This window comes from Dreissena polymorpha, chromosome 1, assembly GCF_020536995.1.
Source record: "Dreissena polymorpha isolate Duluth1 chromosome 1, UMN_Dpol_1.0, whole genome shotgun sequence".
Classification (NCBI taxonomy): Eukaryota; Metazoa; Mollusca; class Bivalvia; order Myida; family Dreissenidae; genus Dreissena; species Dreissena polymorpha.
The window spans coordinates 21,972,177-21,987,506 of NC_068355.1; the positions used below are offsets into that span (position 1 = coordinate 21,972,177).

Consider the following 15,330-nt stretch of genomic DNA (forward strand, 5'->3'; position numbering starts at 1 on the left):
AAATAACACTGTAAGGTCTCACCTGAAGCTCAAGATGCAGAGATGACATTCTAGCCTCGCTGATATTGCTAAGGGCCCAGTTTGAGTTCTACCTAACATCAGGTTGAGAGCCAAAGGGCATACTGGACCACACAACAAAACTACTGTCATTTTTCAACGCCTTCTCAAGCGCCGACTCAATGCCAGGCTGTTTAGGATTGGAGTGGGAAGTTACAAACCCTGATGGGTTCATCTTTAGCATCTTGTTTCAGCTGTTGGTCGAACTTCCCCCCTGAGGCATGGCCATGGATGCTCTGAGTGTTCACAACAAAGTTGGTGCTGCCTTTCTATGTTAGCAACTGCGTCAAAAGTGCGTTCTCTTTGGACAGTTTGGACACTCGTGAGGACAAACCGGGACTGTCCGTAAAGTTACGACTGCCCAGTGGTAAGCATATGCTTCCGACTAAAACTCTACAAATATTCCTTGATTTTCTCTTGTTACTTTCCGTTGTATTGTTTGTCCCAAAAAGAATGGAACGAGTTATCCAACTTTGTATTTATCGTGATATTAGTTGTGAAGTCCAACATTGAGAACTGACTGTACATGTTGCCATAACTGCTGCAATAAGTCCTTGTGTCTGTAACTGTTGTCCCATCTCAGGCACTCGGGTCTAACAAACCAATCAGGCTCAAGTGCGGATCACTCGACACGAAAATTGTGGTTGTTGAGAACCATATGTGAAAACTCTATGTGCTCAAAATTTTCTATAGGAGGAATTTGTTCAACGATGCTGACCCTTTGAAGCTGGATGTCAAATGGGAGAAGCTAGGGGTCAGGGGAAAGGGTCGTGCTTGACTTGAGGCTTCTGCGGGCCCGACTGGTGCCGTTGCCGTACAAACTCTATATCAAAACCGGGGCTCTCCTGAAAACATGGGAAATATGAACTAGTAAAAAAGGTTTATATTACAATCTATAACAAACTATGTCTCTTGATAAGAGTTGAAGTTTTTCAGAGGCAAAACTTCATTCTCATGAATTTTGAACTTGGCATTTCACTGGTTCCTTGTCCAAAATAACATGACAATTGATTAAATCAAACCACATCGTACTCAAACATCATTTAAATTGTTGGTCAATACTTTATTAATATGTCGATTCATAATTAACATTTTAAACTTTTTTTGTAAGTGTCCGCTACAATGCAATCCCCAGCCATGGAAAGGCCGCGTCCCCCTACATCACTGGACTGTAATACGGCCAGCCTTTCACCAGACAGTTGTCTTCTTTGCTGAGCAGTAGCTGTAACGTTGAGCGAACCAATATGGAATATGCAAACTGCACAGGCTATCTGGGACAACACTTTACACACATGCATTAAGTCCTGTTTTCCCATGCAACCTTACATTGTTGCCATTGCATGCATGAAAACTAACTCTAAAGCTTTTATCACACTGTTCTGGGAATGAGGCCGGGGTCCTTCTTATTGAGAACAAATGCATTCTATGGAATCATATTTATAAGCTTTATTAAATATATCACAACTTTATAAAAACTCAAGGCCTTATGAGGATGACAGAAATTCTCGGGGTGTTGTGTAACTGAGGTTCCTGTATGATAAGTTGGAAAGCATCGAGCTGAAGAAGAGTTTGAGTTATCGAGCTGAAGAAGAGTTTGAGTTATTGATCCTCAAGTAAAACAAGTCCTGCTGTAAACATGATATACACAATAAAAGACGCCATTTTATGTTTTGTTAAATCATATCATTCTTGTCAATTTCATCTTTAACATTCTTAATACACAGGTTACACTGTAAACCATTATTATTTGAGGGACATTATTTATGTTGATTTTAAGGGTTCACTGATCCACAAATTTATCACACACAGAAAAGTAACTGACACAAATTCATCATTTATTTTTCTGAACTGAGAAATCCACAAAATAAACTAATAGGTCAGTAAAAGTCTTTTTTGACCACGAAATTTCGGATGAATATATATATGAGTTTACACTTTACAAACAAGTAAAGAGGATATTTTATCTTAAGTAAATTCATACTTTTCTTTTCCACCTCATCTTTTTTGCATTCTTAATACATAGGGAATACATAAGCAGGTCTTTTCCTGGCGTATTTATGGGTATGTGAAACGGACCCATACGCAAAGCGTTTTTCTTTCCTTAACAAGGGCTGTTTGTAAAACATGCATGCCCCAAATATGGGCTGTCAGTTGTAGTGGCAGCCATGGTGTTAATACGTTTTTTGTCACTGTGACCTTGACCTTTGACCTAGTGACCTGAAAATCAATAGGGATCATCTGCCAGTCATGATCAATGTACCTATGAAGTTTCATGATCCTAGGAGTAAGCAGTCTTGAGTTATCATCCGGAAACCATTTTACTGTGTCCAAGTCACCATGACCTTGACCTTTAACCTAGTGAGCTGAAAGTCATTGTACCTATGAAGTTTCATGATCCTAGGCATAAGTGTTCTTGAGTTATCATCCAAAAACCATTTTACTATTTCGAGTCACTTTGACCTTGACCTTTGACCTAGCGACCTGAAATTCATTAGGGGTCATCTGCCAGTCATGATAAATATACCTATGAAGTTTCATGATCCTAGGCCTAATTATTCTTGAGTTAACATCAGGAAACCATTTTACTGTTTCAAGTCACTGAGACCTTGACCTTTCACCTAGTGACCTGAAAATTTAAAGGAGTCATCTGCCAGTCATGATCAATGTACCTATGAAGTTTCATAATCTTAGGTGTAAGCATGCTTGAGTGAACATCCGGAAACCATTTTACTATTTCGAGTCACTGTGACCTTGACCTTTGACCTAGTGACCTGAAAATCAATAGGGGTCATCTACCAGTCATGTTCATTGTTCCTATGAAGTTTCATGATCTTAGGCGTAAGCATTTTTGAGTTATCATCCGGAAATCATTTTACCATTTTGAGTCACTGTGACCTTGACCTTTGACCTAGTGACCTGAAAATCAATAGGGGTCATCTGCCAGTCATGATCAATGTACCTATGAAGTTTCATGATCCTAGGCCTTAGCGTTCTTTAGTAATCATCAGGACACTATCTGGTTGACGGACAGAAGGACCGACAGACTGACAGGCCGACATGTGCAAAACAATATACCCCCTCTTCTTCAAAAGGGGGGCATAATAAGTGCCTTATGATTAATATGTCTCAATTATATTTCAATAAGATCTAAAAAAAAGTATATTACTAGCATAATATGTTTTATTCTTTTAATTTTAAGTATTAGAAATAGTTATATTAAATTTGTTTTTCTGAAATCAATGGACTTTTCGCACGAAAAAAATAAAAATCCCAAAATTGCATTTTTTCCCAAATTGGCCATGAAAAGGCCTGATAATTAAAACGTCTTTGTTACCTTCTGTGTATTCAGGTCATCCTTGTCCACCACATCCTCAGCATCCTTGTCCTGACTCAGCAGCGACTGGAGCAGCAAAATAGCTTGATGTTTTTCTTGTATGTATATTTAGGACTCACACAAATTGATATAAATGTAATGAAACTCAATAACAGATGTTCAACAGCATAAAATATGGCAAATTAATAAATCTCACGTGAAGTGTTACCTTTCTGTAAACATTGCGTAAAATATCAATATATGCTCCTCCAAAGATTACTTAAACAATATTTTATTTAAAAAATATTCATCCATATACATTTCTTAAATGGCATGGTGTTTATAGAAATGAAAGTCTAAAAATAGCCTCAGTTGCTATGTACATGTGCATCTATGTACAAATATGAAATTTTCAGTTGAAATGCTTTGTTTTTTCATGCACAGTTTACAAGAACTAAATGTTAGGACCATAATGACACAAATGTTATGACAACATAACATAATATGCATTAGATCTAATGTTAAAACAAAAACCCTCACATTGTATAATCAGATAACAATATGTTCACATAAATTATTTGTATCTTTTAACTACACACTACAATGTTGGTATGCTAAACAACACATTGTCATTGAAATACTAATCACTAATGTTGTATTGTAACATCACACACTTCTATGTTCGTATGCTAAACAATTAACACATTGTCATTAAAATACTAATCACTAATTACAACAACTCATACATACATGTACACACTATTCCACTCTGAACACCAGGATGTTGTCACTCAACATCAGTCCCACAATGATTGATGATGTAGTGCTGCTGTAGCAGACTGACCATGGGTACCCCACTTCATCCTCCCCAGTAGCAAGATTAGCCAGCTTACTCTCTCCCTCCCAGCCCACCTGTAGTACAGTGTGGGACCTGTATCCACAGACCAGCACCTGGCCTGCAGGGGTCACATGTAGACAAGTTGGGCTGCGTAGTGCTGGGTCTGTGTATGTAGCCAGGAGTGTGCCATCCCTGGCCAGGGTGAGAAGCTTGTGCTTGTAGTAGCTGATGATGTACAGCCTGTCTCCTGTGGGACTCACAGCACACTTGTATACTGCAAAACAGAGTAACATCAAGATATTGAATTACTGTAAATGTTAAATAATATTATTAAACATACTGCAGTGATATTGTATTACATATGTGTTGGTTGTTATAAATAGACAATAAACATATGTTAACATATGCATACATTTGAATTATTTAATAGTTATGTGTGGCAATAAATGTCAGTGTTATTGTGTAAAAGTGATATGTTGAAATGCGACTGGTGAGGTAGAAATGAAGTGTTATATACACTTACACAGATGAAATCATTACAAAGATGAAAATAATTACACAGTTCAATCAACATGTGTATATGATTGTTACTTTTTGCTGCAAAAATGTATTTACGAATATGATAACAATGTACTGACATATAAGAAAATTGACACAAGACATAATTTTTTATTATTATTGTGCAGTGGTACGACTGTAATTGTGTCTGAAAAGTGCTTATAACTAGAAAAATAATTTGGCAAACAACCAATACTGACACTTTTCTATCTAGTAGTGTTGCTTAACAATATAAAAAAAGACAGTTTCTAAAAATTGTTAATTACATTTACGTACATTTTTTGTAACACTTCTAAAGATCCAAATTCAAAAATTTAAAGAGCATCTTTTTTATACCATGTTATGAGATTTGTTCATGTATTAAAGATATTGTACATGTAAAGTATTTGTACAAACATAATGAAGACCAGGTCAGAAAGTGTCTCTTTCCCAGGAACTCAGTTTCTATTTATAGACATGCCATGTAGTGACAATTAAAATGCTTCATAACTCATGTTTATAAATCAATAATACTGAAAATCTGTCTGGCTATAGCAACAATCAATAAACATATACATTATACACATTTACACTTTCTCAGTTATACATATGATATCAGGATGAGTCCTCTATGATTCTTACCTGTATCAGGACCTGACACATCCTCATACAGTATGCAGACCAGATTCCCACTCAGTGAGTACTTGTACAGTGCTTTACGTGAAGTGATGAACAGGTCCATTTGGTGGTGGGCGATACCTTTACAATCATGTTCTAACTGAACCTTCCTCGCTGGCACCAGCTGGGTTTTGTTTACTGTGATAAACTGGATCCCATGATTCACAGACACTGCAACCTCACTGGGTGTGATAACACACATGTCCCATGGCCAAGCAGTCACACCACAGTGACTCACCACCTGAAACTGCTGGTTCAGAAGCTTGACTTTCTGATTACCGCTGTCTGCAACCAGGACCTGTCCATCTGGGAGGACACAGATGGCATTGATTAAGCATGTTTCTGAATCACTCGGTATGAACACATTGTGCTCAGACTTTCCCTTGACAGTGAACACCTTGGCAGGATTACCCTGCACTGATATCCTTGACGGTGATTTTAACCACTCAGGGATGGGTCTGAAAGGATAAAATGAACATACAAGTCACACAAGTTAAAACATTTGAAAATTGAATATGAAGTTTTGATCATTGTCTTCATATTAATAGAGAAACAGAATAGTGTTTTAGGAATAAACTGCTAAACATATCTGTTAGTGTTTTAACAAATAATTGTACTCAATTTACCTTAATATACATAGCATTGTAAAAATTAAACACAAAATGTTATGTAGTGTTATACTTTAAATACTAAACCATTTATACTCAATGAAACAGTGTTATACAGCTTATATTTCACAAACCAGGTCATCAGGTACAAACAAATAGGGTCAATACCTTTGCTACAATGATGGAACAAGCAATTCTTAACAAATAACATGTTTGTGTAGACATTATATGAAGTAAGCAGAGGTCTGCACAGTTACAAACCTTACTTTTCCATACTCTACCCTGTAAATATATTCTTTTATCAGAACAACAAATATTCGGTCCTTCCATCACCATCATCGTAATATAAAATATGGTTTCAGGGACATTTTTTTTTAGTTATTTAAATTATATAAGTACAGCAGTTTTTTCCCCATTGGCATGATTTAATAAAAAAAACAACTTTGCTGTAACAAACCAAAAATTGAAATTTTGGGCCTTTTTGTTTCAGCAAAAAAGAAATTATTTTGAGAACAAGGGCTGTTTGTAAAACATGCATGGCCCCCATATGGGCTGTCAGTTGTAGTGGCAGCCATTGTGTGAATACGTTTTTTGTTACTGTGACCTTGATCTTTGACCTAGTAACCTGAAAATCAATAAGGTCATCTGCCAGTAGTGCTGCAACAATATACCGGTTTATCGGTATATATCGCAATATGCAATCCGCATATAGTATTGCGATACGATTTTCATCATACCGGTACGAACATTTTACAAAAATTCATTCACATTTCGTCCAGAAAAGCCATTCGAAATAATGATAACAAGGTAAACAAAACAAAGCCGTGAAAAAAAAAATTCCATTAAAATAGCATTCTGAAAGTGTATCATACGGAGTAGCGTTGTTACATCGGAGCATTCGTTCTATGCTTTTGAACAGATTATTGTTGAATTAATTGCGCACAGCTGTTAATGTTTTGTTCAATTCTGAATTGAGCATTATTAAATGTGTATTCCGAATTTCGGAATTACGCTTCCAAATTTTAATGCTAATGCGACAATAAAAAATTCTAGCGTCAAATAAAAAGTGCTTTATCCTTTGTCTCAATAAAAAGCGCGCGAAAATTATACAGACATGTAGAACGTGGCATGGAAAGTATGGGTGTATTTTGTGTTGTATAAAAACGGGAACATCACATCAGGTGAATTACGAGTGTTCAGTGGAAAAAAACGACCCGGTTGGACGTTATTTCATCACATCTTTAAATAGTAACCAACGCCAAAATGTATTTGATACTTAAGAAAATTGCGAATGTTTGTGTTTCTTGTTATTCTTACGCACATTTATAGTAAATATATACCAGAATTTGCTTTAAAACTGGAATATACGGGATTATCGGGTAATTGGCAAGTTATAATTTTGGTACAAGTTAGCAATATATTGCGATATATTGCAATACGGGTTTTTGAACTGACAATATATTGCAATACGTTTTTTTGAATATTGTTGCAGCACTATCTGCCAGTCATGATCAATGTACCTATGAAGTTTCATGATCCTAGGCCTAATTATTCTTAGTTTTCATTAGGGAACCATTTTACTGTTTCGAGTCACTGTGACCTTGACCTTTGACAGAGTGACCTGAAAATCTAAAGGGGTCATCTGCCAGTCATGATCAATGTATCTATGAAGTTTCATGATCCTAGGCCTAAGCATTCTTGAGTTATCATCCGGAAACCATTTTACTATTTATGAGTCACCGTGACCTTGACCTTTGACCTAGTGACCTGAAAATCAAAAGGGGTCATCTGCCAGTCATGATCAATGTACCTATGAAGTTTCATGATCGTTTTAAGTTTTAAGATCGTTTCATGATCGCCTAAGCGTTCTTGAGTTATCATCCGGAAACCATCTGGTGGACGGACCGATGGACGGACGGACGGACCGACATGTGCAAAACAATATACCCCCTCTTCTTCGAAGGGGGGGGGGGGGGCATAAAAAGTGCAACTATCAGGCATTACATTCTGCAGCTGCATAATCATGTCAATAAATTTAAGTTTAACCTCATATGCCTTACAGTTTAATGACATACATCTTCAATTCTCTTTGTAATATTGTTTTATATACTATTGGAGTTTTCCTTCATTATGCAAATATGATTGAGTGTGATATAAAATAATACTGGCAGCCATTGTGTGAATATGACTTTTGTCACTGTGACCTTGACCTTTGACCTAGTGACCTGAAAATCAATAGGGATCATCTGCAAGTCACGATCAATGTACCTACGAAGTGTCATGATCCTAGGCAAAAGCGTTCTTGAGTTATCATCCGAAAATCATTTTACTATTTCGGGTCACCATGACCTTGACCTTTGACCTTGTGACCTCAAAATCAATAGGGGTCATCTGCGAGTCATAATCAATCTACCTATGAAGTTTCATAATCCTAGGCATATGCGTTCTTGAGTTATCATCCGAAAATCATTTTACTATTTCGGGTCACCATGACCTTGACCTTTGACCTAGAGACCTAAAAATCAATAGGGGTCAGCTGCGAGTCATGATCAATCTACCTATAAAGTTTCATGATCCTAGGCATATGCGTTCTTGAATTATCATCCGAAAATCATTTTACTATTTTGGGTCACTGTGACCTTGACCTTTGACCTAGTGACCTAGTGACCTCAAAATCAATAGGGGTCATCTGCGAGTCATGATCAATCTACCCATGAAGTATCATGATCCTAGGCGTATGCGTTCTTGAGTTATCATCCGGAAACCATTTTACTATTTCGGGTCACCGTGACCTTGACCTTTGACCTGGTGACCTCAAAATCAATAGGGGTCATCTGCGAGTCATGATCAATCTACCTATGAAATTTCATGATCCTAGGTGTATGCGTTCTTGAGTTATCATCCGGAAACCATTTTACTATTTCGGGTCACCGTGACCTTGACCTTTGACCTAAAGACCTCAAAATCAATAGGGGTCATCTGCGAGTCATGATCAATCTACCCATGAAGTTTCATGATCCTAGGCGTATGCGTTCTTGAGTTATCATCCGGAAACCATTTTACTATTTCAGGTCACCGTGACCTTGACCTTTGACCTAGTGACCTCAAAATCAATAGGGGTCATCTGCAAGTCATGATCAATGTACCTATGAAGTTTCATGATCCTAGGCCCAAGCGTTCTTGAGTTATCGTCTGACAACCACCTGGTGGACGGACTGACCTACCGACCGACCAACATGAGCAAAGCAATATACCCCCACTTCTTCGAAGAGGGGCATAATAAAGCCTAGGCATGTATAATCATTGTGACCAGAGGAACAGGAATTTAACAAAAATTGTAAAAGCCTACATTTATACAATACATTTATGTTACTCATCTGGTCTTTATGCCTTCACACATGATTTTTAAAAGTTATTTGTTGTATAAGTACTTATAAAGCAAGTGACATACCTTGCCCCAATGCTGGACGGAGTATATGGTTTCAGGCTATTGTCTGATGTACGTCTGGATGAATGCGGGTCATCTGCTGGTTTTAAGCTTGCCCCAATGCTGGATGGAGTATATGGTTTCAGGCTATTGTCTGATGTAGAACTGGTGAAGCCATGATATACATCTCTGGTATTGTTATCCTGTAAATTACATTAAACAAGAATTATGAAAATGCCACCTTGTGGGATTTATCTGTGATTCCATCATTTTGTTCTTTGTTCAATAATAAGAGTTCAACTGACAGTATGTTCTGTATTATAATTATATCTATATATCATTTAGCAATTAAGGTCTACCATGAACATGTCTAGGTATAGGAGGCACTTGTTTAACATCTATCATCATGGTTACCTGGAAACTTTCGTTCCAGTAAAAGCCAAAGGGACTTAACTTGTCATGTGTGTAATTTTGGATAGACGAATAGCGTGCGCCATGATCAGTGGCAGATAAAGTACCATGGAGACCCAAAGGCAATTAAAATTTTTGGGCCGCATCCAAGGCCCCTTCTCAAACTAGTGCCTACTAGAATTCCCATGCCACTTGTCAGCCTGGTGCCTACTAGAATGTACATGCCCCTTGACAGCCTGGTGCCTACTAGAATGACAGGCCCCTTGACCACCTGGTGCCTATTAGAATGACAGGCCCCTTGACAGCCTAGTGCCTACTAGAATGCCCAGGCCCCTTGACAGCCTGGTGCCTACTAGAATGCCCGTGCCCCTTGACAACCTGGTGCCTATTAGAATGACAGGCCCCTTGACAGCCTGGTGCCTATTAGAATGCCCGTGCCCCTTGACAACCTGGTGCCTACTAGAATGTACATGCCCCTTGACAGCCTGGTGCCTACTAAAATGCCCATGCCCCTTATCAACCTGGTGCCTACTAGAATGCCCGTGCCCCTTGACAACCTGGTGCCTACTAGAATGTACATGCCCCTTGACAGCCTGGTGCCTACTAAAATGACAATGCCCCTTGTCAGCCTGGTGCCTACTAGAATGCCCGTGCCCCTTGTAAGCCTGGTGCCTATTAGAATGACAGGCCCCTTGACAGCCTGGTGCCTATTAGAATGACAGGCCCCTTGACAGCCTGGTGCCTACTAGAATGCCCATGCCCCTTGACAGCCTGGTGCCTACTAGAATGCCCGTGCCCCTTGACAACCTGGTGCCTATGAGAATGACAGGCCCCTTGACAGCCTATTGCCTACTAGAATGCCCATGCCCCTTGACAGCCTATTGCCTACTAGAATGCCTGTGCCCCTTGTCAGCCTGGTGCCTATTAGAATGACAGGCCCCTTGACAGCCTGGTGCCTACTAGAATGCCCATGCCCCTTGACAGCCTGGTGCCTACTAGAATGCCCATGCCCCTTGACAACCTGGTGCCTTCTAGAATGTACATGCCCCTTGACAACCTGGTGCCTATTAGAATGATAGGCCCCTTGACAGCCTGGTGCCTATTAGAATGCCCGTGCCCCTTGACAACCTGGTGCCTTCTAGAATGTACATGCCCCTTGACAGCCTGGTGCCTATTAGAATGCCCATGCCCCTTGTCAGCCTGTTGCCTACTAGAATGCCCATGCCCCCTTGTCAGCCTGGTGCCTATTAGAATGCACGTGCACCTTGTCAGCCTGGTGCCTATTAGAATGACAGGCCCCTTGACAGCCTATTGTCTATTACAATGCATGTGCACCTTGTCAGCCTGTTGCCTATTAGAATGCCCGTGCCCCTTGACAACCTGGTGCCTTCTAGAATGCCCATGCCCCTTGTCAGCCTGGTGCCTATTAGAATGCCCATGCCCCTTGTCAGCCTGGTGCCTATTAGAATGCCCATGCCCCTTGTCAGCCTGGTGCCTATTAGAATGACAGGCCCCTTGTCAGCCTGTTGCCTATTAGAATGCCCGTGCCCCTTGACAACCTGGTGCCTATTAGAATGCCCATGCCCCTTGACAGCCTATTGCCTACTAGAATGCCCATGCCCCTTGACAGCCTGGTGCCTACTAGAATGCCCATGCCCCTTGTCAACCTGGTGCCTATTAGAATGCACGTGCACCTTGTCAGCCTGGTGCCTATTAGAATGCCCATGCCCCTTGTCAGCCTGGTGCCTATTAGAATGCCCATGCCCCTTGTCAGCCTGGTGCCTATTAGAATGACAGGCCCCTTGTCAGCCTGTTGCCTATTAGAATGCCCATGCCCCTTGTCAGCCTGGTGCCTACTAGAATGCCCATGCCCCTTGACAGCCTGGTGCCTATTAGAATGACAGGCCCCTTGACAGCCTATTGCCTACTAGAATGCCCATGCCCCCTGACAGCCTGGTGCCTACTAGAATGCCCATGCCCCTTGTCAACCTGGTGCCTATTAGAATGCACGTGCACCTTGTCAGCCTGGTGCCTATTAGAATGCCCATGCCCCTTGACAGCCTGGTGCCTACTAGAATGTCCATGCCCCTTGACAACCTGGTGCCTACTAGAATGTCCATGCCCCTTGTCAACCTGGTGCCTATTAGAATGCCCATGCCCCTTGTCAACCTGGTGCCTACTAGAATGCCCATGCCCCTTGTCAACCTGGTGCCTATTAGAATGCCCATGCCCCTTGTCAACCTGGTGCCTACTAGAATGCCCATGCCCCTTGACAGCCTGGTGCCTATTAGAATGCCCATGCCCCTTGACAACCTGGTGCCTACTAGAATGCCCATGCCCCTTGTCAACCTGGTGCCTATTAGAATGCCCATGCCCCTTGTCAACCTGGTGCCTACTAGAATGCCCATGCCCCTTGACAGCCTGGTGCCTACTAGAATGTCCATGCCCCTTGTCAACCTGGTGCCTATTAGAATGCACGTGCACCTTGTCAGCCTGGTGCCTATTAGAATGCCCGTGCCCCTTGACAACCTGGTGCCTATTAGAATGACAGGCCCCTTGACAGCCTATTGCCTATTAGAATGCCCAGGTCCCTTGACAGCCTGGTGCCTATTAGAATGCCCATGCCCCTTGACAGCCTGTTGCCTACTAGAATGCCCGTGCCCCTTTACAACCTGGTGCCTATTAGAATGACAGGCCCCTTGACAGCCTATTGCCTATTAGAATGCCCAGGCCCCTTGACAGCCTGCAGTGCCTTCCCCAGGAATTTGTTCAGGCGCCCCAGGGCCGATCGGGGTTGGGTTGGGGAGGGGTGTCCCCTCCCGACGTGGATTTTTTTAAAATTTAACGTGTCAATGCACGTTCTGTGGTGCGTTATAACTAAAAGAAAAACAGCGTCAAAAGACGTCATTTGGTGCGCTATGACTCTTCAAAACAAGGGCTGTTTGTAAAACATGCATGCCCCCCATATGGGCTGTCCGTTGTAGTGGCAGCCATTGTGTGAAAACGATTTTTGTCACTGTGACCTTGACCTTTGACCTAGTGACCTGAAAATCAATAGGGGTCATCTGCGGGTCACGATCAATGTACCTATGAAGTGTCATGATCCTAGGCAAAAGCGTTCTTGAGTTATCATCCAAAAATCATTTTACTATTTCAGGTCACCGTGACCTTGACCTTTGACCTTGTGACCTCAAAATCAATAGGGGTAATCTGCAAGTCATAATCAATCTACCTATGAAGTTTCATGATCCTAGGCGTATGCGTTCTTGAGTTATCATCCGAAACCCTTTTACTATTTCGGGTCACTGTGACCTTGACCTTTGACCTAGTGACCTCAAAATCAATAGGGGTCATCTGCGAGTCATGATCAATCTACCCATGAAGTTTCATGATCCTAGGCGTATGCGTTCTTGAGTTATCATCCGGAAACCATTTTACTATTTCGGGTCACCGTGACCTTGACCTTTGACCTAGTGACCTCAAAATCAATAGGGGTCATCTGCAAGTCATGATCAATCTACCCATGAAGTTTCATGATCCTAGGCGTATGCGTTCTTGAGTTATCATTCAAAAACCATTTTACTATTTCTGGTCACCGTGACCTTGACCTTTGACCTAGTGACCTCAAAATCAATAGGGGTCATCTGCGAGTCATGATCAATGTACCTATGAAGTTTCATCATCCTAGGCCCAAGCGTTCTTGAGTTATCGTCTGACAACCACCTGGTGGACGGACAGACCGACCGACAGACCGACATGAGCAAAGCAATATACCCCCTCTTCTTTGAAGGGGGGCATAAAAATCCCCCAGTCATTTAAAAATATATATTTTTTTATATTGTTTAATTGTTTTAAAACTTTTCCGCACAGATAGTTAAGTCCCGACTCGAACGATTCCCCAATACATCCGTTTCAACCCGACTCTATTACTGTATACTTACTATTTTTCAAGTTTCTATTTATTACCCAATAATCCCGTTTATTCCGTTTTTATCAATCTCTTTCTGGTAAATATTAACGATAAAAGCTTTCAGTTATTTATTTAACACAAACCTTGCCATTTTTTAAGTGACTATTTATAGATTTGATGAAATATTGCCTCTGAATATACTTCAATCCCCTGACCTGTTGTGTGCTTGTTAAAACGCTCAATACACGCCATTTGTATGCAATAAACGCGACGTTGTACATGCTGCATACTTTTCGCGCTCTTTTTAATTGAGAAAAAGATTCGACACAAAATAAATTTGCACTGCTAATTTGAAGCAAAAATATTTAACATTGCGGTAACATTTACATTCGGAAGTGTGTTTCGGATTAAAAACGCTTTAACATCGACTTACGGGAATGGGTTTCGGATTACAAATTTAATTATTCCCATTTGAGATTTCAACAAATATTAACCGTTGCGTTATAAATTCAACGATAATTTGTTTAAACACTTTACGAGTCGAATAAATGTTTCGACGGAATTATGCATGAAATTCACGTTGTCCACGAGGATCACGGCCGGTTGCCATCATCAGTGTTCTTACTATCGATTATCGGACGAAACATTTACAAGTGTGCGTAATTAATTCAACGAAAATTTGTTAAAGCGCATAACGTGTTGAATAAATGTCAGAAAAATGAGGTGAATCAGTTCTATAAATGGACATGTTGAAATATACATGTACTGGAATTAAATAAATTGTTATCACATAATTGTAACCGGGAGTCATTTGTACAACTTACTCGCTATATTAATTAATTGTTTACCACTTGCAATTAATTTCTCGTATTAATTATGAGTCATAGGTAACACTTGTTTACAGTAAAAAGGTGTGATGATGATGCCCGAAACCGTCTTTAATGTTCTGTACTGTACTAATTACCGATTTTATATTACTCAAATGGTACAACTTCTTGCTAATCTAGCTGCGATAAACTCTTACTTCATGCCCGATGTCAATCAAGAATAATGGTCGATAGTTAACCCCGCCCTCATAAGCATTCGCATAACCGATTGGACGATGAACTTCACAGTTTGATGACTGGAAAGTTACCAGATACATCCTTGTCAGCATTTAAATGACCGTGTAATATGGCTAGAATAATGGATACGCGCGTCATGCTATTCTCTTATCAGTGGATTATCCATTACCCCATGTGGTGTTTATGGCGATGACATGTGAAAGTAGGTACCGAGTGCTCTTTTAAAACAGGGAATATTGATACAACTGATAGGGAAACCTTGATTTTTTGGACAATCTCCACTTTCTTTTACTAAAGAATACACTGATCAGAAAATTTCTAAAATGGCCTGGGGAAGACCCTGAGCCTGGTGCCTACTAGAATGCCCGTGCCCCTTGACAACCTGGTGCCTACTAAAATGTCTATGCCCCTTGTCAGCCTGGTGCCTTCTAGAATGTCCATGCCCCTTGACAGCCTGGTGCCTACTAGAATGTCTATGGCACTTGAC

At 40.5% G+C, this 15,330-nt stretch overlaps 2 protein-coding genes across 2 annotated transcripts in view; one reads left to right on the forward strand and one right to left on the reverse strand.

The window, feature by feature from the left end:
- LOC127843152 (uncharacterized) overlaps positions 1–15,330 on the reverse strand; it is a 303,491-nt gene that overhangs the window by 254,568 nt on the left and 33,593 nt on the right. Inside the window, exons 6-9 of the mRNA XM_052373226.1 lie at positions 9,483–9,661; positions 5,388–5,881; positions 4,121–4,482; positions 3,392–3,457 (exon numbers count right to left, since the gene is read on the reverse strand). Of these exons, the coding sequence (XP_052229186.1) occupies positions 4,130–4,482; positions 5,388–5,881; positions 9,483–9,661 (1,026 nt within the window). The 3' untranslated portion in view covers positions 3,392–3,457; positions 4,121–4,129. The remainder of the gene's footprint in view (positions 1–3,391; positions 3,458–4,120; positions 4,483–5,387; positions 5,882–9,482; positions 9,662–15,330) is intronic.
- The window catches only part of LOC127874091 (uncharacterized), a 331,818-nt gene that overhangs the window by 52,485 nt on the left and 264,003 nt on the right, over positions 1–15,330 (forward strand). The window lies entirely within an intron of this gene.